Source organism: Chenopodium quinoa, unplaced genomic scaffold (genome assembly GCF_001683475.1).
Source record: "Chenopodium quinoa cultivar QQ74 unplaced genomic scaffold, ASM168347v1, whole genome shotgun sequence".
NCBI lineage: Eukaryota > Viridiplantae > Streptophyta > Magnoliopsida > Caryophyllales > Amaranthaceae > Chenopodium > Chenopodium quinoa.
Genome location: NW_018743175.1, coordinates 2,338,170 through 2,363,048, shown reverse-complemented (window position 1 = coordinate 2,363,048; position 24,879 = coordinate 2,338,170). Strand labels below are relative to the sequence as shown.

The window sequence follows — 24,879 nt, the reverse complement described above, 5'->3', positions numbered from 1 at the left end:
AAGTTAGGTTTAATACATATAAAGGCTACGAAGTGAAAATTTTTACACACATTCGGGTGAACGGTGTACTTAAGGTTATTTAGGTTATTTTTAACTCATTTATGATTAAACAATAAACAATAAATTTCAAAATAAATAATAAAAATACTTAGATGTATACCTGTACGTATATAACAATCTCTCGCTACAACTCTACGTCTGTACATGTGCCAAGCTTCTATTTACAGCTATTATAATTTTGCCATTTTATTAATAGGGAGGGGGTAAAGCATATTCACATTTGTAAGTATTTCGTAGTATTTTTATTTTCGGGCGAGGATTGTTAGGTTCTTCTACTTTAGCTGTTTTCCATCCTTTTCGCCGTTGTTTGGTCTAACTTTGCACGCCGATAGAAAGACCAAATCCTAATCACTATTAGACAAGTTCATGTGATTAACGTTGTTTAACCAATATTTTAATGAAATGTTAAACAAAATTATACGGAATAGTACAATAATACCCGTTGATTGTAATGATACTTCATTAACACAACTATAAAATTTGATAACTAATAAATTAATGTGAACTCTCTTCACTTTGCTTGTAGATTAATGGTTACTTTATTCTTTTTGTTTGTTGGATGCCGCCCTTCTTTATAATCTACATTTTTTATTACATAATTGGTTTGGTAGATTTTTGTTAAAGATAGAGTTTGTTATAAGGAATAAATTAGCTCTCAAATTTGCGGGGAATATGAAATTATTAGTAATAAATACTTAAATAGTTTTATGACGTTTATAATAATTAACAATAAGTCTTTATTGACGACAATCTTAAACAACAAACTTTAATGCACTTCAACCACAAATAAAAGTGTATGACATAAACATCTTTAATTTTTGCTAGCTAGGGAACCCTAAAACCAAATTAGGAAATTCAATGTCAAAGTTTACGTTGAGAGATTCAAGACTAATACGACAAGATCTCAATACCTCGTTATTATCCTCTCTTTGTTTTCAACGAACAATCACTTCCACTACCTATATTAGTCTACCACACAACTAGCTGCCACTAAAGATCATCTACAAGGTTATCTTCTTAGTAGTTTGTTGGATCATATAGTAATGGTAGATTAATCAACCACGATATTGTTGATAAAATTCTTGTTGGAAAAAAATCAATTTTTTCTTTCCATGTGGTGCGACAAAATCAATTTTCAATGTCATATGGTGAAATAAAAATCAATCTTCACCCCGAAAAAAAAAAAAATCCAACCCTAACATTTTTTCTTATGACAACTAGTACTGTCAAAACGGTTTGACAGTTCGGTTTCGGTTCGGTTTGAAATCGGGTCGGTTTGAAATCGGTTCAAAAGTCTTACGGGTCGGTTTCAGTTCGGTTTAAATAATTATCGGTTCGATTCGGTTTCGATTTATTCGAACCACGGTTTAAATTCGGTTCGGGTTGTAAACGGTTTGGGTAGTAAACGGTTCGTTGCAGACGGGTTGCGGGTTTGTTAACAGTTCGGTGTAAACGGTTTTTATCCCGGTTCAAACAGTTTCGGGTTAGAAACCGTTCGGTTCTTTTTTGGTTCAGTTTTATTTTAGTTCGGTTTATAACTCGTTCGGTTCGTTAACGGGTTCGGTTCTTAATTAGTCAACAAGACTGTTAATCAAAGACTCGTTTATCATTATATATTTGCATAAAGTTATATATGAAGATATTACAAAGTAGTTTGATTTGTATAATGAAAGAAAACATTAATGAATAAGAAGGTAATATTGATTCTTTCAATCGATTATACATATACATAACATCTAACCATCTCATATTCTCATAGTTAAATATTTATTAGTATAAAGGGATGAGAATCATCAGATTATTATATTTTTGTATATCCTTTACTGGTTTACCCCTGAGGCTTAAGTCATTAATTAGTAATTACTAATTACTTAATTAGACTAACAAGTTAATAAGAAAGAGTAACTTTTAACTTGAGTCTAATAGATCAAATACTGAAATGCTATTAGTATATTACCGAGTAGGATGGTCTAGTACACTGTTAATTAATCTGTTATGCAACTATGCTAAATTGACAATTGCTCATATAGTCATATTAGTCAATCACTCATGTAGTCATATCTAATTAAGTAATTTGTATTTATGTACTAATCTACCAGTCAATTCTATCATTTATAAGTTTACACAATTACAAGTGTATTGCTTACAGACATAGCTAAACTGATATAAATATAATCTTATAACAAATCCGTAGTACTTCTAACTCTCTAATATATGACGTCATTATATTATTATACGGTATTCGATTTTTTATTAATCGCAACGCTAGACATATACACGCTAACCGATTCACATTTTATAATTTAAATAACTTAATAAGTTAATGTGTGTGTTAAAAAAAAAATATAAAAGCTGATATTATGAAGGTATATATCGTTTTATCGGGATTCGAGAAATGTAATTAATTTATAAGCGGTTTGTAAACGGTTCGATTTATAAGTGGTTCGGTTCATAAACGGTTCGGTTTATAAACGGTTCGGTGCAAACGGGTTGCGGTTTGTAAACGGTTCGGTGTAAACGGTTTTTATGTCAGTTCAAACGGTTTCGGGTTAGAAACGGTTCGGTTCATTTTCTGTTCGGTTTCCTTTCAGTTCGGTTTAGATTTGGTTCGGTTCTTAAACGGTTTAACGTTTACTCGGATCGGTTCGGTTTCGGTTTTACTAACATGCGGTTCAGGTCGGTTTTCGGTTTTATAAAATCGGTTTTTAATCGGTTCGGTTCTCATTCGGATCGGTTGAAACAGTTCAGTTTTACCGGTTCGGTTCGGTTTTTGACAGTGCTAATGACAACATATGGTGAGGCAAAATTATTTTTTGGAGGGAGAATAAGGATAAATGTTTTGTGAAAAATTTATAGCGACGTTTCAAAAGTCCCAAAAAAAAAAAAAAAAAAAAAGAGAGCATTTTGAAATTGGGCCTAGTCTTTAGCCAATATTTGCTGTTTTGATGGGCTTGAAATTTCCAACTTATTATGAAGTTTCCATAAAGAAAGTTGTCAGTGTATCAACATCATCTTATCACTTGTTGAATACTTGAATCTTTATGGCCCATTTCAAAGAAAAAACTAGATTTGCTTTTTGTAACATGTTTTGATTTTTGAACCATTGTATTAATCTTTTCATTAATCATTTTACTTCGTACAGTAGTACTCTTCTTTTATTTATTTATTTATTTATTTATTTTTATTTATTTTTTTATTTTGGTGAAGAAAGGGAGGAAAACACTTCGTAGTACTTTGTCTTTGTCTATTACACAATTTTTTTTTTTGTTTTTTTGAAGGCAAGGGGAGCTTACGTATATAATTTTTTTTTGGTGAAAAGCTTACATATATATTAAGAATATGGATTTATATCCCGTATAATTGTATGTTCTCGTATGTGAGAACATCATAGTACATATGTAATGAGTAATGACCCCTGCCATTTAAACAAAATAAATTAGGGGTGTCAATTCGGGTCAGCAGGTCGGGTTCGGGTCAGATTTCGGTCGATTTCGGGTTATGCTTAGAAACTATTAAAAATAGTGTAAAACTTAATATTATTACGAAATATGAAATTTGGGTCAAATCGGGTCGAATTCGGGTTGTTCGGGTTCAGTTCAGGTCGGGTTCGGGTCTCTCTCAATAACTTCGGGTCGGGTTCGGATCGGGTTTTCGTGTCGGGTCAGGGTTTGCCAGCCCTAAAATAAATAAGTCAAAGGCAATGAGCATATGATAGGTTGTGGCAATAAACCTACTTTCTATTTATTTATTGTTTTAAATGAAGCTATTGTTTAGGGCTTTAGGCCAAAGGCGATGAACCTGTGGTTTAAACGTAAAGCAACATTATGTAAAAGATAATAAAGCTATAACATGAGCAATTAGACAAATAATAAATCCAAAAAAAATATATTATGAACAGAAAAGTCAGAGATAATGAACTTAATCTGTATGTCAGAGATAATGAACCTACAATATAAAATTCATAAACCCGTAATTAGAGGTAATGTGCGTACAGTTTAATCACAATGAAATCAAGGGACAAATATACTCTTAACAACTGTTTAAACTTCTATTGTATAATCAATCAAATGTAAGGAACTTGTTTGGATACCAAAATAGCTAATTATTTTGGGCCTTATATTGACTACATCCAACGGACCAACTACATTTATATTTTGACCCACAAAGCCCATCAAATGAAGATCCTAAGATATGCTCAGGTAGTTCTCATCCAAGCCAATGGCAGAATGACAATTCAATCAATCAATTAATCAAAGTCTTAATCCCACAAGTGGGTTCGGTTACATAACCAAATTTGATTATTCCGTGTAGTCATCCACAAAAATCTTTCTCTTCCATCCCTTATGATCCAATGCTTCATCCTCATGCAAATCTATATACTTCATATCCTTCTTAACTCCTTCTAACCAAGTCATTTTTGGTCTCCCTCTCCCTCATTTAACCCCTCCATGGTCCCACTCTTCCACTCGTCGAACCGGTGCACCCTCGGGTCTCTGTCTAACATGCCCAAACCAATGCAGGCGATTTTCCATTACTTTGTCTGCAATGCCTGCCACACCTACTTTCTTGCGAATAACCTCATTTCTAATTCTATTTCTTAGAGTGTTCCCGCACATCCACCGTAACATGCGCATTTCTGTAACCTCCATCTTTTTAATGTGCTCCTTCTTAGAAGCCCAACATTCGGTACCATAGAGCAACACTGGTCTTATGGCAGTCTTGTAGAATTTTCCCTTTAACTGTAAAGGAATGCTTCGGTCACATAACACTCCCGTGGCCGCCCTCCATTTAATCCACCCCGACTTAATCCTGTGGGCCACGTCTTGATCAATATCACCATTTTTCTGGATGATCGACCTAAGATACTTAAAACATTCACTCATGGTCAATTCCTCTCCATCCAAACTCACCACTTCATCACATGTCCCCTTCTGTGTACCAAAGCAACATACCAAATATTATGTCTTACTCTAACTTAGCTTAAATCCCCTAGATTCCAACCTTTGCCTCCATTGCTCCAACTAGGTATTAACCCCATCTTTAGTTTCATCCATCAACACGATATCATCCGCAAACAACATACACCATGGAACCTCATCTTGAATTGGTCTTGTTACTTCATCTAGAACCGTTGCAAAAAGTAAAAGGCTTAATGCAGACCCTTGATGCAATCCAATTGTGATAGGGAAATGTTTTGTCAACCCTCCACATGTCCTCACATTTGTTGACACATCCCGATACATATCCTTAACTAGGTCCACGTACCTTCGTGGGATACCTTTCTTCAACATTGCCCACCAAAGTACTCTCTTGGCACCTAGTCATATGCCTTCTCCAAATTAATAAAGACCATATGAAGATCCTTCTTCTTTACCCGATAAAACTCCATCATTAGTCTTACCAAATGGATTGCTTCTGTTTCGGGGTTTTCCGTGTCCCTCTGGAGAGTTACAATTCTAAGACTAGATTCCGGGCGCCTGTACCTGCAAAACAACGGAGACTTCGGTTGGGTGGAATTCCACATCCGACGATCAAGTTAGAACGTGTTCGGATGATGTAATGCGGAAAGTATAATATCTTCTTAGATTCCGAGATCGAAGGTATTCTCTGAGGTGAGGTAAATATCTGCAATCAATGATTGCTCTGTTTTCCGTGAATGTTTGTGAATCCTTTTCCCATGTGGGAATATCTCCCTATTTATAGGGTCTTGGAATTTGTGCCGTTATCCTAGGTTACGGAAACCTAGGAATGGTGGGTATCTTGGGAATTGGGCCTTGAAGGCCATCTTTTTCCCAAGCATTGGGGATGCCACGTGTTAGCAGAGGAGAGGCCCATTTTGAACCTCTCTTAGGGTGACACGTGTCACCATTTTATTGGGCCACGTGGCCTTGGGTATTTTTACCCAAAACAGCTTCCATAGTAGATCTCCCAGGCATAAGACCAAATTGGTTATCCGAAATGCTTGTGCATGACCTCAACCTATGTTCAATCACTCTTTCCCACAACTTCATAGTGTGGCTCATAATTAGCTTGATCCCTCGATAGTTAGAACAATCTTGAGCGTCTCCTTTGTTTTTATAAACTGGGACCAAGGTGCTCTTCCTCCAATCTTGCGGGATCCTCGTAGCCCTCCATATCTTGTCAAAGAGGTTTGTTAACCAATCAATACCAATCTTACCCAGACACCTCCGCACCTCTATCGGTATACCATCAGGGCCAACCACCTTCTTAGGCTTCATCTTCTTCAGTGCAATCTCCACCTCTACTCTTCTAATCCTCTGCACATACTCCATGTTGATTTCTTCATCACTCACGAAGATATCTCCTGTCACAACTCCATTACTTCCATTAAACAATTCATCGAAGTACCCCTTCCACCCGTCCTTGATGTCCTCCTCTTGTACTAGGACAATTTGGTTCTTATCTTTGACACACTTTACCATGCCAATATCTTCCTTGCCTCTTGTCTTCTCTTTGCCATCTTATAAATGATCTTTTCTCCCTTCTTGAAGTCAAGCTATTCATAAATCTCCTGATAAGCCTTTTCTTTTGCTTGTCGCACAGTTGCTTTTGCCTTACTCTTAGCCTCCTTATACGCTGCAAAGGTTTCTTCACTCCTACATTTTTCCAAGGCTTGATAATGTTCCCTTTTTTGCTTAATTACTGCTTTTACCTCTTCATTCCACCATGAAGTATCTTTCTGCATCGAAGTTCTTCCCCTAGGACCTCTTTGGCCACTCTCAAAAAACAGTTCTTCAGTTGTAACCAAGTCATGTCTGGATCCACCTCTCCATCCCAATCCGCCTCCCTGATTACCTTTTCTGTAAACACCTTAGCATTTGCATCCCTTAGAGTCCGCCATCTTATATTTGGCTCCTCTTGTCTTCCTTTTTTCTTCACCTTCTCTTTCAACCGAATAATCATAACCAAAAGCCGGTGTTGAGTGACAACACTCTCTCCTGGAATGACCTTGCAGTTTAAGCAACTTTGTCTATCCGTGCTCCTTGTGAGCAGGAAGTCTATTTGTGTTGCATTTGCTCTACTCCGGAAAGTTATCAAGTGTGAATCCCGCTTCTTAAACCAAGTATTAGCAAAAATTAAGTCATAAGATTGGGCAAAATCCATAATAGCTTCACCACCTGCGTCCCTCATACCCAAAGCCTCCATGAACACTCTCGTAGCCATCCCGACTCGCCCCAACATGCCCATTTAAATCACCTCCAATATATAATTTTTTAGTGTGGTGGACACCCTGTACCACATCGTCTAAATCCTCCCAAAATTGACGTTTCTCTTCTGCATCCAAACCAACTTGGGGAGCATAAGCACTAATAACATTCACAATCTCCTTGCCACATATCAACTTCACCCTTATCAACCTATCCTTCTTCCGATAGACCCCGATTACCTCTTTTGACAACCTCTCATCAAGAATCACACCAAATCCGTTCCTAGATCCTCCATTCCTGGTCTTGTAGCTCGTTTCCTGTCCAACGTACCACACCTTATACCCCAAAACCAAGCCTCAAGCTCCTTCTCCCGTCCACCTTGTCTCTTGGAGGCACATAATGTTTACGCGTCTTCTCTTCATCACTTTTACCACTTTTGCAGATTTCCCCGTAAGAGACCCCACATTCCAAGAACCAATCCGCAAACTAGAGTCCTTTCTCCCATGCTCCCTCATACCACGCGCACTCGTACCATGCTCCCTTCTGTCCTCAACTGCAAGCCCTTGATCATTTGACACCACACTTGGGCAATGTGGCGCGTCACTTGCGGGCGACGACCTAGCAACCCTTGCATACTTATCACTGCACCCGGGTCTGGGAAGTGCAGCGCGTCGCTCAGTAGGGAACGCCCCAATGGCACGCCCTTAATCATTTAACACCACACTCGGGCAATGTGGCGCGCGCGTCGCTTCCGGGCGACGATCTAGCAACCCTTGCATACTTATCACCAAACCTGGGTCTAGGAAGTGCAACGCGTCGCTAAGTAGGGAACACCCCACGAAAATATCAGTTTGGCTCATGTCATGGGATGTGACAAAGTTTTACACTGACTGTCACTGGCCTACCAAAACCCTCTTCCTTTATCCAGGCTTGGGACTAGCAGCGGGAAAACCCACTGACGGAGTTAAATTTCATATTTAAACAAGATTTAAATTGCCACAAGTCCACAACTTTTTTTCTTTGTTTTTTGGCAAGGCAAAGAGAAACCCTTATAAGGGTAGAACCTCTCCGAGGTTAACTCGATCTAGATTCATGGACAAGACTATTTGAAAATAGGGGGAAAGGTCGGTAAGGGAGTAACATACAGTTCCCACCCTAATATACCATCTAATGAGATTTGATCTTAGAAACTCGTGATTAAGAGATCGATGCATGTACTCGTTATTATAAGATGTAAATCTTTCCAAAAATTAAACCTTGTTTGGTAATATGTCACTACAATACACCAAATATATTTAGAAAGACCATGTTTAGATTGGTAGGCCCAAAGGTTGTTTATATATTATAGTTCGTATTTCGTATTATAGAACATATAGAAGATGTATTCGAGCCTGAGGAAATCATGGGTAAGTAATTAAGTACGAGATACTAGAAATAAGTCGTTACAATGCAATGCAAGAAACACTTTATTTGCATAGCAATATAGCATATTGAGAAACATATTATACCTTACTTCCAAGGATATCGACTAAGGATGAATGCCATATACATACAATTATCATATTTTATAGCGTTATTCTATCATTACTATATCCATTTTCACACATCACACCCACCGCCACTAGTTTTGGTCGAATTTTGAATACTAATATAGTAATTTTATTTAGACAAAATAGAAGAGGAGAAATACACATTATTTCATTGAAAAGAATTTAATAGGGAGAGTACATTGAATAGAGGGAAAAAAATACTTTGTATTTAAAAACTGTAAGACAAATAATGTATAAAATGTCATGAAAGTGACATAAACTCTTTAATTGATTTTGACACTAAAATTTGTGAATGGAATTGAATAATATAAATTGTACTTCCTAAGACGTCAAAAAAACACAAATTTAATTTTTAGAATGGAAAAAACAATACCTAAAACGATATATATAACAATAAAGTATTAACTGATAAGTAATTGCAAAAAAAGAAAAAAAAAAAAGGTATTAACTAATAAGTATTAATAATACCTGGCCAATTGACACACTGCATATTATAATGTTATCATAAATATTCATGTTGAAACAAGAGATTAGTTGACAAGCAATTTGATGATATTCATGAAAATAGTAATAAAAGTCAACTATTTATCTATGAAAATAGTTATGGCAAACATATCAAGGAGCTGCTTGGCCATGAAGGAGACTTTCAATAATTATAGTTTAACATCATATTAGACCATTAGCGCGTACAATACATTAATTAAGTTGTCATCTTTGTTCACTTGTATGCATGTTTAATTTTACCTCTTTAAAGTTTACAGAGGCAACTCTGCTAATAACTAGTTTCTGTTTTTAATGTTTTTTTCGTTCTTTATTCTTGCTTACGATAAGGAAACTCCTAGCTCCTTTTGGTCATTTTCCTGTGATTAAGGTACCATTAACAATCGTGTATATTTCCAATTACACTATTAACATTTAACAACACGTACGGTTAGATCCTACTTTAATTAGTCTAAGGTGAAAGTTTGTATCTCATAATTGATATTATGTATGATTATCAGGGTTCAAACTCCACCGGATACACTTTGAAGATGGAGAATTATGCTTTCCTTGCTTCCAAGGGATCTACTGTTGACTATAATGAGATTACGCTCTAGTAGAGCACTTTTCCTTGCCTCCTAAGTCCTACCTAATAAAACTACAAGTAGTATTTTTTCTTAAACTTGAACCTTTCCAATTGATGATTCCTTTTTTGGGTTAATAAATTATAAAATGAATGATTGAATGGAGCAACCACCACCTTTTTTAGAAAGCCGGCCTGGCTTGACAACATGCTCAATATTGTAGGTCCAATTTTATACTTTTTTCCTTTATTATGCCATCAATTTTAATACTACGTAGCTAAGTTTTGATACTATAATTTTTGGTGTTTAGAGAGTCATAAAGGAAGGTGATACTTTTATGCCATCGTTTTTAATATTGTGAGAACAACTTTACAATATCAAGCTATCAACCACTAAGACGCCTGTATTCATCAATCAAGAATCAAGATGTATGATAAGAGGGTTAATCTAAGGTAAATTACTTAGTATGATTATACATATATTAACTATTCAGATATAAAAAGACATATATTGAGGGGACGATTTTCACGTATAATTATTTGTTCACCTAATACCATGCATTTGATTGAGTTGTATACAAGTATGGTATGACTGTATGAGTGAAACCAACCTCATCTCAAGGATTTCTAAATCAAACTCCGAATGATTCTTTACGAGATCTAGTTACTTGTAACCGAGGGAGCATCTCTTGATTTTTTTTTTTTTTTTTTTTTTTTTTGGTGTTTGTACAGCCACAAAAACGAATAATGAGAATCAATTTCAGAATCTCCTAAAAGCAGGAGGGAAGCTCTAATGACTTGAGCTAATCCCTCACTCTCAGCATCTCTTGATTTTTAACCTACATAAGTTTTTTTTTTTAAACTTACATAAGTACTGTATTAACTATCATTAAATTAAACAACTCTATAATAATTATGTGGACATAATTTAATTAATAAAATTAACAAGTACGTAGTATGTGTCATCTTGTGAGGTTAGCTGTCACTATCCAGCCGACTCTTGCAAGTTGCTCCATATCATACGTGTCCTCCAAATTCCCTCTTTAATTAAGAATATTAAAAAAAAATGTACAGTAATCAAAAGAAGAAAAAAAAAAAAAGAATAATTTGCACTTTTTTTTTTTTGGTGAAGAATAATTTGCACTTTAATTTCCAAGAAATGACCATTGACCAATAGTTTTAAAATAGAATTAAGTAATAGTAACAGAAATATAAATTTCTAAATTCTACAAGTATACATTTATATGGACGGCACACCAATTTTCTTATGCATTATTTATTTATTAGACTTCTCAACTCCTACATTTTAATTTTCCTACATTTTAATTTTTCTACATTATTTCTTTTGTTCTTCGTAAACCCAAGAAAAAAGTTGTTTTTTTAGAGTTTTTCTGGGTTGATAAAAAAAAAGTCATATTTTTGGATTGTAAAAAATGGAGAGATATGAACCAATAAAGGAAATAGGTTCTGGGAATTTTGGAGTTGCTAGATTGGTGATTGATAAGAAAACTAAGGAGCTTTTTGCTGTTAAATACATTGAAAGAGGAAAAAAGGTATCACCATTTATTTTTTTACTTTAATTTTGTTGAATTTTGTGTTTCATTATGCAAAATTATATGCTGAACGATTTATATTTTAGAAAGCTAGCTTATTTATTTGGTTATGGGTTAAAAGTTGTAAAATCTGATGATCAGTTTATCATGTGCTCGTACGTTACTGTTGGAACGTTTATATGATATATTCGTGTTAAATTACGTGTCTAGAAGAAATATACGGTGTTTTATGTTATTTTCTAAATCGCTATTTGTCTGATAGATACTTTGTGGACTAACTGATTTTGTGTAAATGTCTTGCGAAAAAAAAGTACATAGTTGTATGATGGTCAAATCTAAGTCAAGTTTGAAAATTTCTTTTTTGTTGCAGTAGTAACTAAGTAATGTTTCTTGTTATATACGATTTGAGTTTGTTGCATATACTTTTGCTAATTGTTGAAGGATTAGGAGTATATAACATGTAGTATGTTTAATCATTTATATTTTGGTTTTAGATTGATGAGAATGTTCAGAGGGAGATTATCAATCATCGATCATTAAAGCATCCAAATATCATCAAGTTTAAAGAGGTATATATACTTCATCATACTTCTTCCTAATTGTGTTAAAACATTATTAATTCGATTCGTGTAACATATATGTTTACTAATCCGAATTGTTCTGTGTTAATTGTGTTAATTTTTCATGGCCTTACGAGTTTTAATGCTCGTTGTTAGATTATAATTTGAATCTTTTGATGAGTATTTTTTGCTTGTATAAATAAAATTGCTAGGTTTTTGTAACACCCACACATTTGGCGATTGTCATGGAGTATGCTGCTGGAGGTGAGCTCTTCAACAGAATATGCAGTGCTGGCCGATTTAATGAAGACGAGGTTGCTATTATCAATTACTGCATTTCAGTGTTTTCGTATTGATTAAAAGTTTATAACCTCTGTTAGATGTTAATACGTGCATAAAGTTTTTACTAACACGCACCCTCTGTCCGACTCTGCTGTCTGTGCAAGTAACAGGCAAGGTTTTTCTTCCAGCAGCTGATATCTGGAGTCAGCTACTGTCATACCATGGTACGTCGAGTTTCTGTTTGTACTACTGCAGGCCTGCAGCTGATGTCTGAAGTCAGCTGCTATCAAGCTGTACCTGAATTTCTGTTTGTATCAATTGCTGCAGGAAATTTGTCACAGGGATCTAAAACTGGAAAATACTCTGCTTGATGGCAGTCCATCACCTCGCCTTAAGATATGCGACTTTGGTTACTCCAAAGTATGTGTTACAAGTTAATTTCTCTGTAAGTCTTGAGGGCTAAATCCCCTCTTTCTTCGGAGACTAACAGCTGAAACTAAATCCTTCATTGTATCTCAGTCTGGGATACTGCATTCACAGCCTAAGTCAACGGTGGGTACTCCTGCATATATCGCACCTGAGGTCCTGTCACGTAAGGAATATGATGGGAAGGTACAATTTGCAAACCACATCAAATGCTGGATGGATTATGAATATGTAGTACGTACTATAAGTGAATGTTCTGATGCTTCAGATCGCTGATGTTTGGTCCAGTGGAGTGACATTATATGTGATGCTGGTGGGAGGATATCCTTTCGAGGATCCTGAAGATCCAAAAAATTTCCGCAAGACAATTGCAGTGAGTTATTAAGACTTATAAGAAACTATCCCTTCTTAGTGCAGTGAGTAGTCATTTTTGAGATGTACAGTTAGTAATCATTTTTCCTACACAGAGAATATTGGGTGTTCAATTCTCTATTCCAGACTATGTGCGCGTATCAGCAGACTGCAAGAACCTCCTTTCACAAATCTTTGTCGCTAACCCCTCCAAGGTAACACCCTCTTTGACATTCTATAGTGAACAAAAATTTTTCCAAGCAAAGTTTTTGTACTTTGAACACTATGTCTTACACTCTTACTATACAATACATGTTTGTGACTGTGGTATGATGTTCACTGAAGAGGATCACAATCCCTGAGATCAAGAAGCACCCATGGTTTCTGAAGAATTATCCAAAGGATCTTGTTGAAGGGGAGAAGACAAACTATGGAGAAAAGAACGGCGGTGATCTGCAGGTCCAAAGTGAAGAGGAGATTATGCAAATCATAAAAGAAGCACAAAACCCAAGGGAGGCAACCATAGGAGAACAGGCTGCAGAATCCGAAACACAAGAAGCTGATGATGATTTAGAGGCTGAACTGTTGGATTCTGATCTCAGTGGTGACTTTGTCTCTCCCCCTTATTAATAATGCATGAATCTGACCGCCTATTATCTGCTACTAAGCACTGAATTCAGCTGTACATTACAAATTATTGCATCAGTTGTGTTTGATGTCCTGCACAAAGTTTTTTGTGTATGTCTTGGAATATAAAGACACTTCTGTTAAGTTACTCATCTGATCCTTAGATTTCTCAGTCTTTTTTTTTTCTAGCAGTACCATTAACAAAGGGCACCTAGAGTAACCTCTATCTAGTAACTAGTCCTCGCAATGCTTAATTACTTGCAAGGGAGGATCTTCACCAAGGCTCATAGGGGCCCTGCCCTGTTGGTCTAATATTCGCCACTGAATTATTTTGTCATTCAGAAACATATAATGTATTGCTTTATCAAACTAGGTACTATAGTCAAATTGACAGTTGGAGTTACATCAATTTTCACTTAACTACCAGTATATGTTAATTCTTTTTGTGTCTTGCTAGTTACTATGTCTATAATGAACATAAATACATAGCTATAAGATTGATGGATGTACAGTCGGACTCATCAGAGTTCATTTACGCGCACTTCTGAATGATTACCCGTTCCTAGTATGGCGTACACATAAAATTGCAAGCACCGTGACCTGTAAGATAAATCCAACATAAAAAATGATCACTTTGTACAATCAATAGGTCAAGCCATCCATTAACAAAAACGTCACAGACTTGCAATAACTTATTAAGAGACCGTCTTGTTTCAAACTTCACTAAATCCGAAATCAACAATATATTCAAAATCAAAAGGATTGATGAATGTAATATGTTTACTTACTGGGATCTTTATTAGATAAAGTAGCAACTTCACCATAATCACATAGACCACCAGACGGTCTAGTCTTCTGGAAATAGTCATTGAAGGCATAGGAGGCCATGGCCTTGATGTCACCTTCCACGTAACACGGCCCGCCTGGTTTTATCGGGCCACAATCCGCTCCATTTTCACAGATCCAATCAAATGATATCTTGACCCGAGCATCCGAAGCATCAAGCCTAGTAACGCACCATGGTGGACACAACTTGCTCTCACTCCCATCTACAAGACCACAATCCAAGAACATCTTATTAGAAATTTACGTATGCTACTAGCACATTAAAGTTGATTATCACTTTGTTCAATAGCGTCTTATGGTACGTAATCGATCACACCATGTAATCACTAAGTATCGGAATTTATTTGTTTGTTAAAATAATCTGTCGTTAATGTTACCTATTCAGATTAAGGGAACGTATAGAGAATAATGTTATAAAGGTAGTTAGACTTTGTCATTTACTATTACATTTTAATGAACATAAACTCAATTTCCAAAAGTTATGTCCAATTCTACAACACCTTTCACTCTACTTCTAGCTCACATAAAATTTGTAAAATTTTTGCTTAAAGGAATTTAAAGTATAGATAATGAAAATTTTATTTTTATTTTTTATAAAACCTCTATGACAAAAAACACATAATCTTTATGAGAATTATGTACTCCTTAATAATACTTGTGTAATAAATTGGAAGAAACATTATTTGACTATGATTTTATTGATCAATATATTTATTATTCATAATAAAATAAAGATCCCAAGAATAAATCACACATATAAATTCCATTTATATGATTAAAAAAAAAAAAAAAAAAAAGAAGCATACGAAAAGAGAAAAAAAAATGTAGAAATTCTAGGAGAATCTAAAGCTCACCTGCCAATTGTAGGACCAAATTAAGGAGACAAGAAAGTACAACTATAATAATTGCTGAAACACGAGCCATGAAATAATTTTCTATTGTAAATTCTTCAAATTTAATTTCTATTGGAAATGGATGCAACAAACTTCAATTTTGATGAACTTAATATTATTGTTTTCAAGGAGGACTCAAGTGTTTGGATGATAAAATTAAAGAAAGGAAATACACATATTGGAAATTAAAAGAAATTGTTGAGTTGTTATAATGATAAATTGATAATGCGGTTCTTGTTGACGACACTTGCACTACTATATGTCATCTTTTGGGTAGCTTATGCTTTGAACAGCTGTTTGCGCTTATCTTAGCTTTCAATCTATTTATAGATCACATTATTAATTTTTGGTCACAAATTTTCTAGGATTGACAACCGTATATACTATCTTGGAATGTTCGAAACAAGGAATTGATGAATTGATGGACGTACGTAACATAACTACATATATATTTTTGTAAAACACTTGTAATTACTATCATTATGGCTATGTTTGGTAAATGGCTTTTTGATTGACTTTTAGCTTTTTATTTTGGTTAAATAGCCAAAAAAACGTGTTTGATAAACGACTTTTTAGCTAGTTAAAAAGCAGGATTTTCCGCCAAAATCAAAAAGACTAGCTTTTTGGTTTTGGCTAGGGGTGTAAATGAGTTGATACGTTCGTGAACTACTCGCGAACAAACTCGGTCAAAACTTGATCAAAACTCGTTTGTTGAGCTAACAAACAAGCTTGAATAAAAATCTTAAGCTCATCAAGTAAATGAACAAAGCTCGAACAACATCATGTTCGACTCAGTAATGTTCATGAGCAACTCGTTTAAGTCCATTTATAAGTTTTTTTAATTTCTGATTAAAACTCGGACAATTTATATACCTTTTATTCATACATATTTGTAAAAAGTAGTAATTATTTCATCTTGTAAAGACATGAAAACTCCGTTGAGTTAAAATTGAAAGAAAACATTTTTTTAATAACAAATTATGGCTCATTTATTTATTCAAGCCCGATTTAATCCCGTTCAAGCTCGAACTTAAACTCGAAATGCAAATGAGTACGTTCGTGAACAAAACTCGAACAAGCCAAATTCTTAACGAGCCCAGCTCGAACAAGATTTTTAAAAGCTCGTTCAAGCTCGAGATAGTTCGAACACGAATAACTCTTATCAAGGTTAGCCTGAACAGACTGAAACTCGGCTTGGCCCGGATCTTTTGCAGCCCTAGTTTTGGCTTTTCATTGAAATAATTAATAATTAATACTCCCTTCGTCCCTTAATCAGATGCCTACTTCTCTATATTATGTGAGTAATAATGCTTGAAATAGACATCTAATAAAGGGACGGAGGGATTAATAATTAATAATTAGCAACTAATAATTAATAATCTAATTAAAAATTATTAATTAATGATTAATAATTGATATTTAATAATTAATGATTAATAATTGATGTTTAATAATTAATAATTAATGATTAATAATTAATGATATTTAATTAATAATTAATGATTAATAATTAATGATTTATAATTTATAGTTAATAATTAATGATTAACAATTAATTATTAAAAATATATAGTTAATAATTAATGATTGATAATTAATAATCAATAATTAACAATCAATAATTAATGATTGACGATTAATAATTAATAATTAACAATTAAATCATTAATGATTAATGATTGTTCAAAAAAATAATGATTAATGGTTAATAATTATTACGGAGTAGTAATTAGTAATCAGTGAAAACTACTTAAATTTATTAGTACTTAATTATTAATATTTAGTAATCAACAATGAATAATTAGTAATTAGTAATTAATAATTAGTAATTAGTACTTAATAATTATTAGTTAGTACTAAATATTTAGTAATTAATAATTATTAGTTTGTAATTGGTAATATTAATTAATAATTAAAAATTATTAATTAGTAATTAATAGTACTGATAACAAATGAATAAGAACATATAATAATGTCCTTTAAGGTCACTTTGCATAGTTAAAATAAAAAACTAACATCTGATTTTACCAAACATATTTACATACAACTAATGGTCAAACAAGCCGTATAAACAACCAATGCTAATAGTCAGTCAAACAAGTTAAGTTAAACAGTCAGCATCCAATAGCCAATTGCCAAACAAAGTTTGTATCATATTATGTTATTGTTGAATCATCAAGACATTGTGCTATGGAAAGTTATATACATGAAGTACTCCGTAACAAGAGAAAAATAGCCGGTCTACATATCATAATAAATAAATGTTACATTCTTTTTTACAAAAATAATAAATAAACATTACATCCCAAATCTTGTAAATCAATCAACTCTTTACTACGGAGTAACAAGTTATTACAGAAAATAAAAAAATTAATGTCTTAAAGTCATCTCATTTTAATTTATGTCTTAAAGTCATCTCATTTAAAGTTAGTAACTCGTATAACTGTAATCATGTTTTATGCGAGGCTAGTCGATGTTATATCTTTTTCTCCTTATATACGGAGTATCACTTTAAAGCAATATTTAAGATTGTTTGTTGAGGGAGATAAAAGAAGAGAGAAAAGGATTTTGGGAAAGAAATATTAAAATTCCATGTTTGTTTATAAAGATAGGGATTAAACAAGGGGATAAGATAAGAATTAAAACCCCTCCTATCCTTCAATTTCTATACCTAGGGAGGGCTGGAATATAATAAGGATGGAGGGGAAGGAATTATAATTGAAATAACATATATATCCTTGTTGAAAAGAAAAAATAAAGGAGAAAGGTAAAGTTAGTAAGGGTATATTCGTAACTTTATTACATATCCTACTCTTATCCCTAATTAATTTATACCAAACAAAGGATAACACTTTATTTTATCCTATCCTATCCATATTCTCTATCATTATACAGTCCTCTTATCCTTCTTATTCCTATCCCATATATCAAACGCTCCGAAACATCATATCATATCATATCACTAATAAATAAAGTTGGTCTGGTCTTGCAGCCAAGTCACGAGACAACGACACTTGGTATTCCAGTTTTTCGCCAAGTGTCGTGTCACGTAGGCGACAAATAGGTATTATTGTGACACATATGATGCTAAATAATCGAATTTTGGATAGATTTTTTAAGATAAAAATGTTGTATAGAGTTTTATTATCGATACACTACTAATATTTTATATATACAAAATTAATCATAACTTTTAATAAAAATCTAATAACTCAGTTCTATTTCCATCATAAAATTCGTTTTAAAAAGTTTTTTAAAATAAGATCCATTTATAATATATTTAAAATAATAGAGAATTAGTAAAAATACTTTTAGTTTAGTAAATATAATAGGTATGATATCGCATGTCTAAATATCCTGCATTATCAAAAGTGATTATATGATCGTATTTAACATTCAAACCAAAAGGTTTATCCTAAAATTCAATAAACAACCTGGGCATCGCCCGGAGCACAAAACTAATATAAGTTTAAACATTGCCACGTGGGTATTTATTAGAATAATCTTTATGTATAGTTTCTTAATATCAACATTTTATCAATTATAATAAAAGATATTATTCATCAAAGTTTCGCGTTGGAAAATATACCGATCAAAATTGAACATTTATTTTAGAATAGATTTAGTAGGTACCGTACTTAGTTGCGTTGATAATTGGTCAAGCCCCACTTAAATAAGCAACGATATTTAAAATGCACTAATAACCTTGAACATAGTTGCAAAAAACTCATTTCAATATATTGCCAAATTTTTAATTATTCTAAACATGATAATTTCACATTGCTTCCTTTTGATGCAAATTACACAAATTATTGTATAGAAATTGTGCATCTTTCGTTTCCTTCCAACTTGGCATCATGTTTTACAACTTTTCACCCATTCTTACACTTGTATTTGCAGTCGCCATGACCTATCACAAGTTAACAAGAGATACAAATTAATTACAAAATAAAAAATTATAGTAATAATTGCATTAGCTCACATTCACACAAGGGGTATAATTGTTATGGACTAATTACAATTTAAAGTATGATCCAAGAATGTATAAAAAAATTAAAATGTATTAGTTCAATAAATTACTTTGGCTATTTGATCATGAAAAATCAAAAGCCAATGAAAAAGCTAGCAAAAAATTATAAACAATACGAGTAGATATTTTGAAAATTTATTTTAAGAAGAATGTAATAAAATTGCATATGATATGGTTTTGAATCTTTTGATTTTTATCATAATATAATAGTCAAAGATTTTTAGAAGTACAAAAGTCAACAAAACGTAAACAAAGGGAGTATATGGTAAAATATACATCGCATTTACAAAATATTACTTGTATTAATTTGAGGAGAAGTGTTATTAAAAAAAATTAATAAAAAAAAAGGTAAATAGAATAAGACCTTAATTCTGAAAAAAAAAATATAATTTCATTAAGTAAGCCGAACAGAACATACTCGGATTATCAGAAACTATCGTTGCAGCGCCCTCAAAATCACATACGACATTCGTTTTAAACCAAGAATCAAAGACATAAGAGGCAGTTGCCCTTAGGGCATCTTTAAGGGTGAACTATTTAATTGTTCACAATGAATAAACAAATAAAGTGGTGGCTTAATGGCAAACCTTTAATGGTTCATGTTGAGTGGTCATGGGTTTGATTGCAGGAGCAAGCATTTCCATGAATTAATTCGCTGTGGGCCCCACCAATATTTTGGACTGGTATTATAGCAAAACGACGTCGTTTTGCTGTTTCATGGTGCAAAACGACGTCGTTTTGCTGTTGAAGCTCAGAAAAAAAAAATAGAAATCAGCGGCTGGGAGCGCGCCACTTGGCCCAGCCGCTGCTTGACACGTGTGCACTGTTTTAAATATATCCGTTGTAATTTTGCAACGGATATATTTTACAAAATACAAATAAAAAAAAAAAAAAATTACCAACGACTCTATTTTTTTCCCCTCTATAAATAGACACCCATATTGATATATTTTTTTCAACTTTCAAAATTCATTTTTTTCTACTATATTTTTCTCTTCAAAAATCCCCTCTATAATTACCAATATTATTATTATTATTTATACCAATATTAATATTATTATTGTTATTATTATTTTTAATTATTATCATTAATATTATTATTAATATTATTATTATTATTATTATTGTTGTTTTTATTATTATCGTTATTATTATTATTATTATTATTATTATCGTTATTATTATTATTATTATCGTTATTATTATTATTATCGTTGTTATTATTATTATTATCATCGTTGTTATTATTATTATTATTATTATTATTATTATTATTATCGTTATTATTATCGTTATTATTATTATTTCTATTATTATTATTGTTATTATTATTATTATTATTAAATTTTTATTTTTTCCAAATATAAATTATAATTATGGATGCTAATACCAACCCCAAAACAAATAGAAAGCAAAAAAAAAATTTGGGTCAAAATATGATCCCGAATCAAGCTAATTTTCCTCCAATTCACCCAAATTTTTCACAAACATCCACAAATATTCCCCATAATTTTTCTGGAGTTTATCCTCAAATACCCCAGTCAAGTTTCCCATATAATCCACCAAATTTCCCTCAAAATTTTAATTTTTCTCAAAGCAGTTCAAATTTCCCACATCCATCCATGATACCAATGGGTTACGGTGAATATGGTGTTGCATCTGGTTATTTTCCGTCACAACAACCGAATCCCAATATTTGGGAATCGAGCAATGTCTTATCTGAAGAAGATGAGGCAAATGAAGAATGTGAGGATGATGGTGAGGGAAATGAAACTCCTTCTCCCCATCAAAACTTCAGTCAAATGTTACAGCAACCACTCCAATCAACTCCTGAATATCGTGTTGGTGGTTCAAACAATAGAGGTTGGTCGCGATCAGAAACTGCGGCTCTTATATCCGGCTACATGAACACCAGCACCGACATAATTATCGGCACAAATCAAAAGAAGGGTGTATTTTGGAAGAGAGTCTTGGACGCATACGATGCTGCCAGGGAATCGAATCCAGATGAAACATCCTTACGAAATATTAGTAGTTTGAAGGGAAGGTGGATGCGAATCTCTGAAGCCGTGTTAAAGTGATGCGGAAGCTATGATAAGGCCCGGAAGCGAAAGGGAAGTGGCTATAACGAAGATGATGTTATCCAAGAGGCCCACAAAATCCATGAGAACTCGTTCGGACGATTCACCTTCTACGAGGAATGGATCCAACTAAGGAAGTGGGACAAATTCCGGTCTTTCTTGGACCAACAAACATTCAAGCCATCGGTGGGACGTCCACATTCAACTCCACTGACGGATGAGTCTGTAGGGAGCGGAAGTAGTGGGAAGAGGACACGGGATGAGGGTGACAATTCCTCACCTACCACACCAACCAGCGTGGGTGTCGGTGATGAGAGAGTAGCTCGTGCTGAAGGTATTAAAAAGGCTAAGTCGAGGTTGAAGGGTAAAGCTCCATCAAGTCAAGCATTTAAGGAATTAGAAACATTCAACACTCGATTGCAGCTTTTTGGGGAGTCGATGAATGTGTCAAACGAAGCAGAAATGAAGAGACTTGAAATACAAGAGCGCAAGGAGGCAAGGAAACAACGGAAAATTGAGCTAGAGCAATATAGGATCAACTAGGAGCAACTATCTCGTCTAGAACAGAAAGTAAACCGAGAGCAATGGGAAGACGAAATGATAGTAATACTTCGGAACAATATTCAACGTTTCAATAATGATGCTTAGTGTCCTTTATTTTTATTGTAGTTAAGTGTGTTCAATTCCTTTGTTGTTCTTCATTTTCAGTAGTGATAAGTTTTCAATTCCAGTTCAACCTTTTGTACTCATTTCCTTATGTTTGTACTTTATCAATTAATCAATAAAATGTATCTTTTCCACTTTCCCATTTTCATAGCCCATGTGATCTTATTCTGTTTATTCAATTATATCAATTTGTCTCTTTATATATAATTGTGTCAGTATCTTAATTTCCCCTTTGTTAGCCCATGTGAAACCCTTCTTCTCCATTCAATTTCTGTGTGGTTCTAATCCAGTGTTTGTCATAGCCCATGTGAAACCCTTCTTCTCCATTCAATTTCTGTGTGGTTGTAATTCATTGTTTGTCATAGCCCATGTGATCTTTGTCTCTTTATATTCAGCTATTTCTGAAGAAGAATTACAAATTAGTTCACTATAAATAAACACCATTCTTTCATTTTGTATACACACAAACACATAAATCGTTTGCAGTTACTATTAGCAAACCTCACTCTATCTTACATTTCTTACAAAATGAATTCAAATAGTTTAAACGAAAGCTCAACCGATTCCCCTTCATCTTCATCTAACTCGGATGATGAGGGAAGGGAGCTTAGAGTTCAACAACGTAATGAAGTGTTTCTTATGATACAACACGTAATGCATGAGTACATTCCACCAATTATTCAGGCTGCCACTCAGCAACGCCGACGAAAATCTATTGAGCCCCGAAAGGATAGGGGACGCGAAGAAGGTCATGCACGGTTATACAATGACTATTTCGCGGAAGTCCCAGTTTATCCAAGTTCCTTGTTCCGGCGCCGGTTTCAAATGCGTAAACATGTGTTTGAGCGCCTTCTCAACGCAGTGACCCAATATGACCCTTGGTTTCAACAAAGGCGAGATGCGGCAGGTCGTCTTGGTTTGTCTCCACTTCAAAAGTGCACTGCGGCCGTTAGACAACTAGCTTACGGGTGTGCTTCAGACGCTTGTGATGAGTATGTCCGTATAAGTGAGGCTACTTCACGATTGGCACTCCAAAAGTTTACAGAAGGTGTCATCAACCTGTTCGGTGATCAGTACCTACGCCGTCCAAACATCGCAGATATGGAAAGATTGCTACGTATTGGGGAAGAACGTGGATTTCCTGGCATGATAGGTAGCATTGATTGTATGCACTGGGAGTGGAAGAACTGTCCACACGCATGGAAGGGGCAGTATCAAGGAAGAGAAGGAGTTGCAACTCTCATACTGGAGGCAGTTGCGGACAGAGATCTATGGATATGGCATTCGTTTTTTGGGATGCCAGGTAGCTGCAACGATATTAATGTGCTTCATCGATCCCCTGTGTTCGAAGACGTCTTAGAGGGTCGGACACCTCCTGTCAACTTCGTAGTCAATGGTCATCATTATACGAATGGGTATTATCTTACTGATGGAATCTACCCTAGATGGGCTTCTTTTGTGAAATCCATTACGAGTCCACAAACTCATAAGGATCGTTTATTCGCAAAACACCAGGAAGCTGCAAGAAAAGACGTTGAACGTGCATTTGGGGTCCTTCAAGCTTGTTTTGCCATTATTAAAAAGCCGTCTTTGGCGTGGGATACCGACATACTCCACAATATCATGCTCGCCTGCATCATAATACATAATATGATCGTTGAAGATGAACGAGAGACGTATCAAAATAACGTTAATACCAATGAGTTTATGAATGCTGGAGGGAACGCTAATGAGGACACTACCGAGTACCGTACTGATCGTATTGTGGATATCGGCTTATACTTGTCTCGTAGAACAGAGATTGAGGATCAACAGACTCATTTGCAGCTAAAAAACGACTTGGTCGAACATATATGGAATAAATTTGGTAACAACGAAAACTTAGGCAACTAGGTTTACAACAAATGGTTATCCCTAAGGACATCTTACAAAACGATGTGTAGTTGTGTTTTTTTTTTAAATAAAATGTACTAGATTATAGTTGTAGAACTGTAATCACGATTTGTACCTCCTTTTTTTTATGTTAATTAAAATTAGCTGCGTTGTTGTTTACAAAATATTAATCACAAGAATTAATTTTTTAAAAAGCTGATAAAAAAACGCGATAATTTCTTAATTAGTAATCACGATTAAAATATTAAATACGTCAATTAATTACATTGACATCGGTTAATAAATTATAATTATGAAACAAAAAGATTATATTTACAAAAATAAAATAAGGTGGGGTAGGGAGTATTGATGATGAACTATTGTTTAGTGTTTATTGTTAAGAGTGAATATTGTAAATGGTTTGTTGGGTTGATGTGGATGAGAGAGAAATGGTGATAGTGACCCATGAACCATTTTTTTTTGTTCACCAATAATGGTGCTCTTAGATCACCGGGCACTAAACATGGCTTTCCTGTTTGTATATCGTGACATATTTCCGGTTTTTTTCCACAACAATAATCTAGCGCTTTTTGTATTAATTCATCTTAGGCCTTCGGTTTCGCAACACAATAAGAACCACATCCATCTATATAAATAAAACAATATAAGTATATTATTTGAGCACAAACATTCAAACAATCAAGTTATATAAATAGAACAACATAGTTTGAATAAAGTATTACCTGCTATTATTTGCCTTGAATAATAAATTAGGAGGAAGGAGGTAACAAGAATGATCCTCAACGCGTTACACATTTCAGGAAGTTCTATATTTATTGAAAATGAGGTA

The 24,879-nt window shown here is 34.0% G+C and overlaps 5 protein-coding genes across 5 annotated transcripts; 3 read left to right on the top strand and 2 right to left on the bottom strand.

Moving 5' to 3' along the window:
* Window positions 1-7,192: 7,192 nt before the first annotated feature.
* Window positions 7,193-7,744, bottom strand: LOC110732832 (craniofacial development protein 2-like). Its single transcript, XM_021912835.1, has 2 exons — window positions 7,661-7,744; window positions 7,193-7,546 (listed from the first exon to the last, which is right to left on the bottom strand). The coding sequence occupies exons 1-2, from the start codon at window positions 7,742-7,744 to the stop codon at window positions 7,193-7,195; spliced, it is 438 nt and encodes a 145-aa protein (XP_021768527.1).
* Window positions 7,745-11,102: 3,358 nt separating this feature from the next.
* LOC110732426 (serine/threonine-protein kinase SAPK3-like) lies at window positions 11,103-13,789 on the top strand. The gene is made up of 9 exons (XM_021912367.1): window positions 11,103-11,395; window positions 11,890-11,964; window positions 12,168-12,269; window positions 12,408-12,461; window positions 12,565-12,657; window positions 12,757-12,849; window positions 12,932-13,036; window positions 13,131-13,229; window positions 13,360-13,789. The coding sequence occupies exons 1-9, from the start codon at window positions 11,276-11,278 to the stop codon at window positions 13,642-13,644; spliced, it is 1,026 nt and encodes a 341-aa protein (XP_021768059.1). The 5' UTR covers window positions 11,103-11,275; the 3' UTR covers window positions 13,645-13,789.
* A 118-nt stretch (window positions 13,790-13,907) lies between these two features.
* LOC110732427 (PLASMODESMATA CALLOSE-BINDING PROTEIN 5-like) lies at window positions 13,908-15,661 on the bottom strand. Its single transcript, XM_021912368.1, has 3 exons — window positions 15,342-15,661; window positions 14,430-14,690; window positions 13,908-14,241 (listed from the first exon to the last, which is right to left on the bottom strand). The coding sequence occupies exons 1-3, from the start codon at window positions 15,409-15,411 to the stop codon at window positions 14,204-14,206; spliced, it is 369 nt and encodes a 122-aa protein (XP_021768060.1). The 5' UTR covers window positions 15,412-15,661; the 3' UTR covers window positions 13,908-14,203.
* A 5,380-nt stretch (window positions 15,662-21,041) lies between these two features.
* Window positions 21,042-22,034, top strand: LOC110732831 (glutathione S-transferase T3-like). The gene is made up of 2 exons (XM_021912834.1): window positions 21,042-21,457; window positions 21,500-22,034. The coding sequence occupies exons 1-2, from the start codon at window positions 21,042-21,044 to the stop codon at window positions 22,032-22,034; spliced, it is 951 nt and encodes a 316-aa protein (XP_021768526.1).
* Window positions 22,035-22,650: 616 nt separating this feature from the next.
* LOC110732424 (putative nuclease HARBI1) lies at window positions 22,651-24,201 on the top strand. Its single transcript, XM_021912366.1, has one exon. It carries the CDS (start codon window positions 22,686-22,688, stop codon window positions 24,048-24,050), a length of 1,365 nt encoding a protein of 454 aa, XP_021768058.1. The 5' UTR covers window positions 22,651-22,685; the 3' UTR covers window positions 24,051-24,201.
* Window positions 24,202-24,879: the final 678 nt, after the last annotated feature.

Excerpts from the sequence above, each read along its gene's own strand:
- LOC110732426 (XM_021912367.1), top strand. The coding sequence starts at position 11,276 with ATGGAGAGATATGAACCAATAAAGGAAATAGGTTCTGGGAATTTTGGA. Across the intron at positions 12,270-12,407 it reads GCCGATTTAATGAAGACGAG|GCAAGGTTTTTCTTCCAGCA; the intron begins GTTGCTATTATC and ends TGCAAGTAACAG. Across the intron at positions 13,230-13,359 it reads TTGTCGCTAACCCCTCCAAG|AGGATCACAATCCCTGAGAT; the intron begins GTAACACCCTCT and ends TGTTCACTGAAG.
- LOC110732427 (XM_021912368.1), bottom strand. The coding sequence starts at position 15,411 with ATGGCTCGTGTTTCAGCAATTATTATAGTTGTACTTTCTTGTCTCCTT. Across the intron at positions 14,691-15,341 it reads TTTGGTCCTACAATTGGCAG|ATGGGAGTGAGAGCAAGTTG; the intron begins GTGAGCTTTAGA and ends GTGGTCTTGTAG. Across the intron at positions 14,242-14,429 it reads TTTATCTAATAAAGATCCCA|GTCACGGTGCTTGCAATTTT; the intron begins GTAAGTAAACAT and ends TTTATCTTACAG.
- LOC110732832 (XM_021912835.1), bottom strand. The coding sequence starts at position 7,744 with ATGAGGGAGCATGGGAGAAAGGACTCTAGTTTGCGGATTGGTTCTTGG. Across the intron at positions 7,547-7,660 it reads CGGGGAAATCTGCAAAAGTG|GAAACGAGCTACAAGACCAG; the intron begins GTAAAAGTGATG and ends TACGTTGGACAG.
- LOC110732831 (XM_021912834.1), top strand. The coding sequence starts at position 21,042 with ATGGGTTACGGTGAATATGGTGTTGCATCTGGTTATTTTCCGTCACAA. Across the intron at positions 21,458-21,499 it reads ATTAGTAGTTTGAAGGGAAG|CTATGATAAGGCCCGGAAGC; the intron begins GTGGATGCGAAT and ends GTGATGCGGAAG.
- LOC110732424 (XM_021912366.1), top strand. The coding sequence starts at position 22,686 with ATGAATTCAAATAGTTTAAACGAAAGCTCAACCGATTCCCCTTCATCT.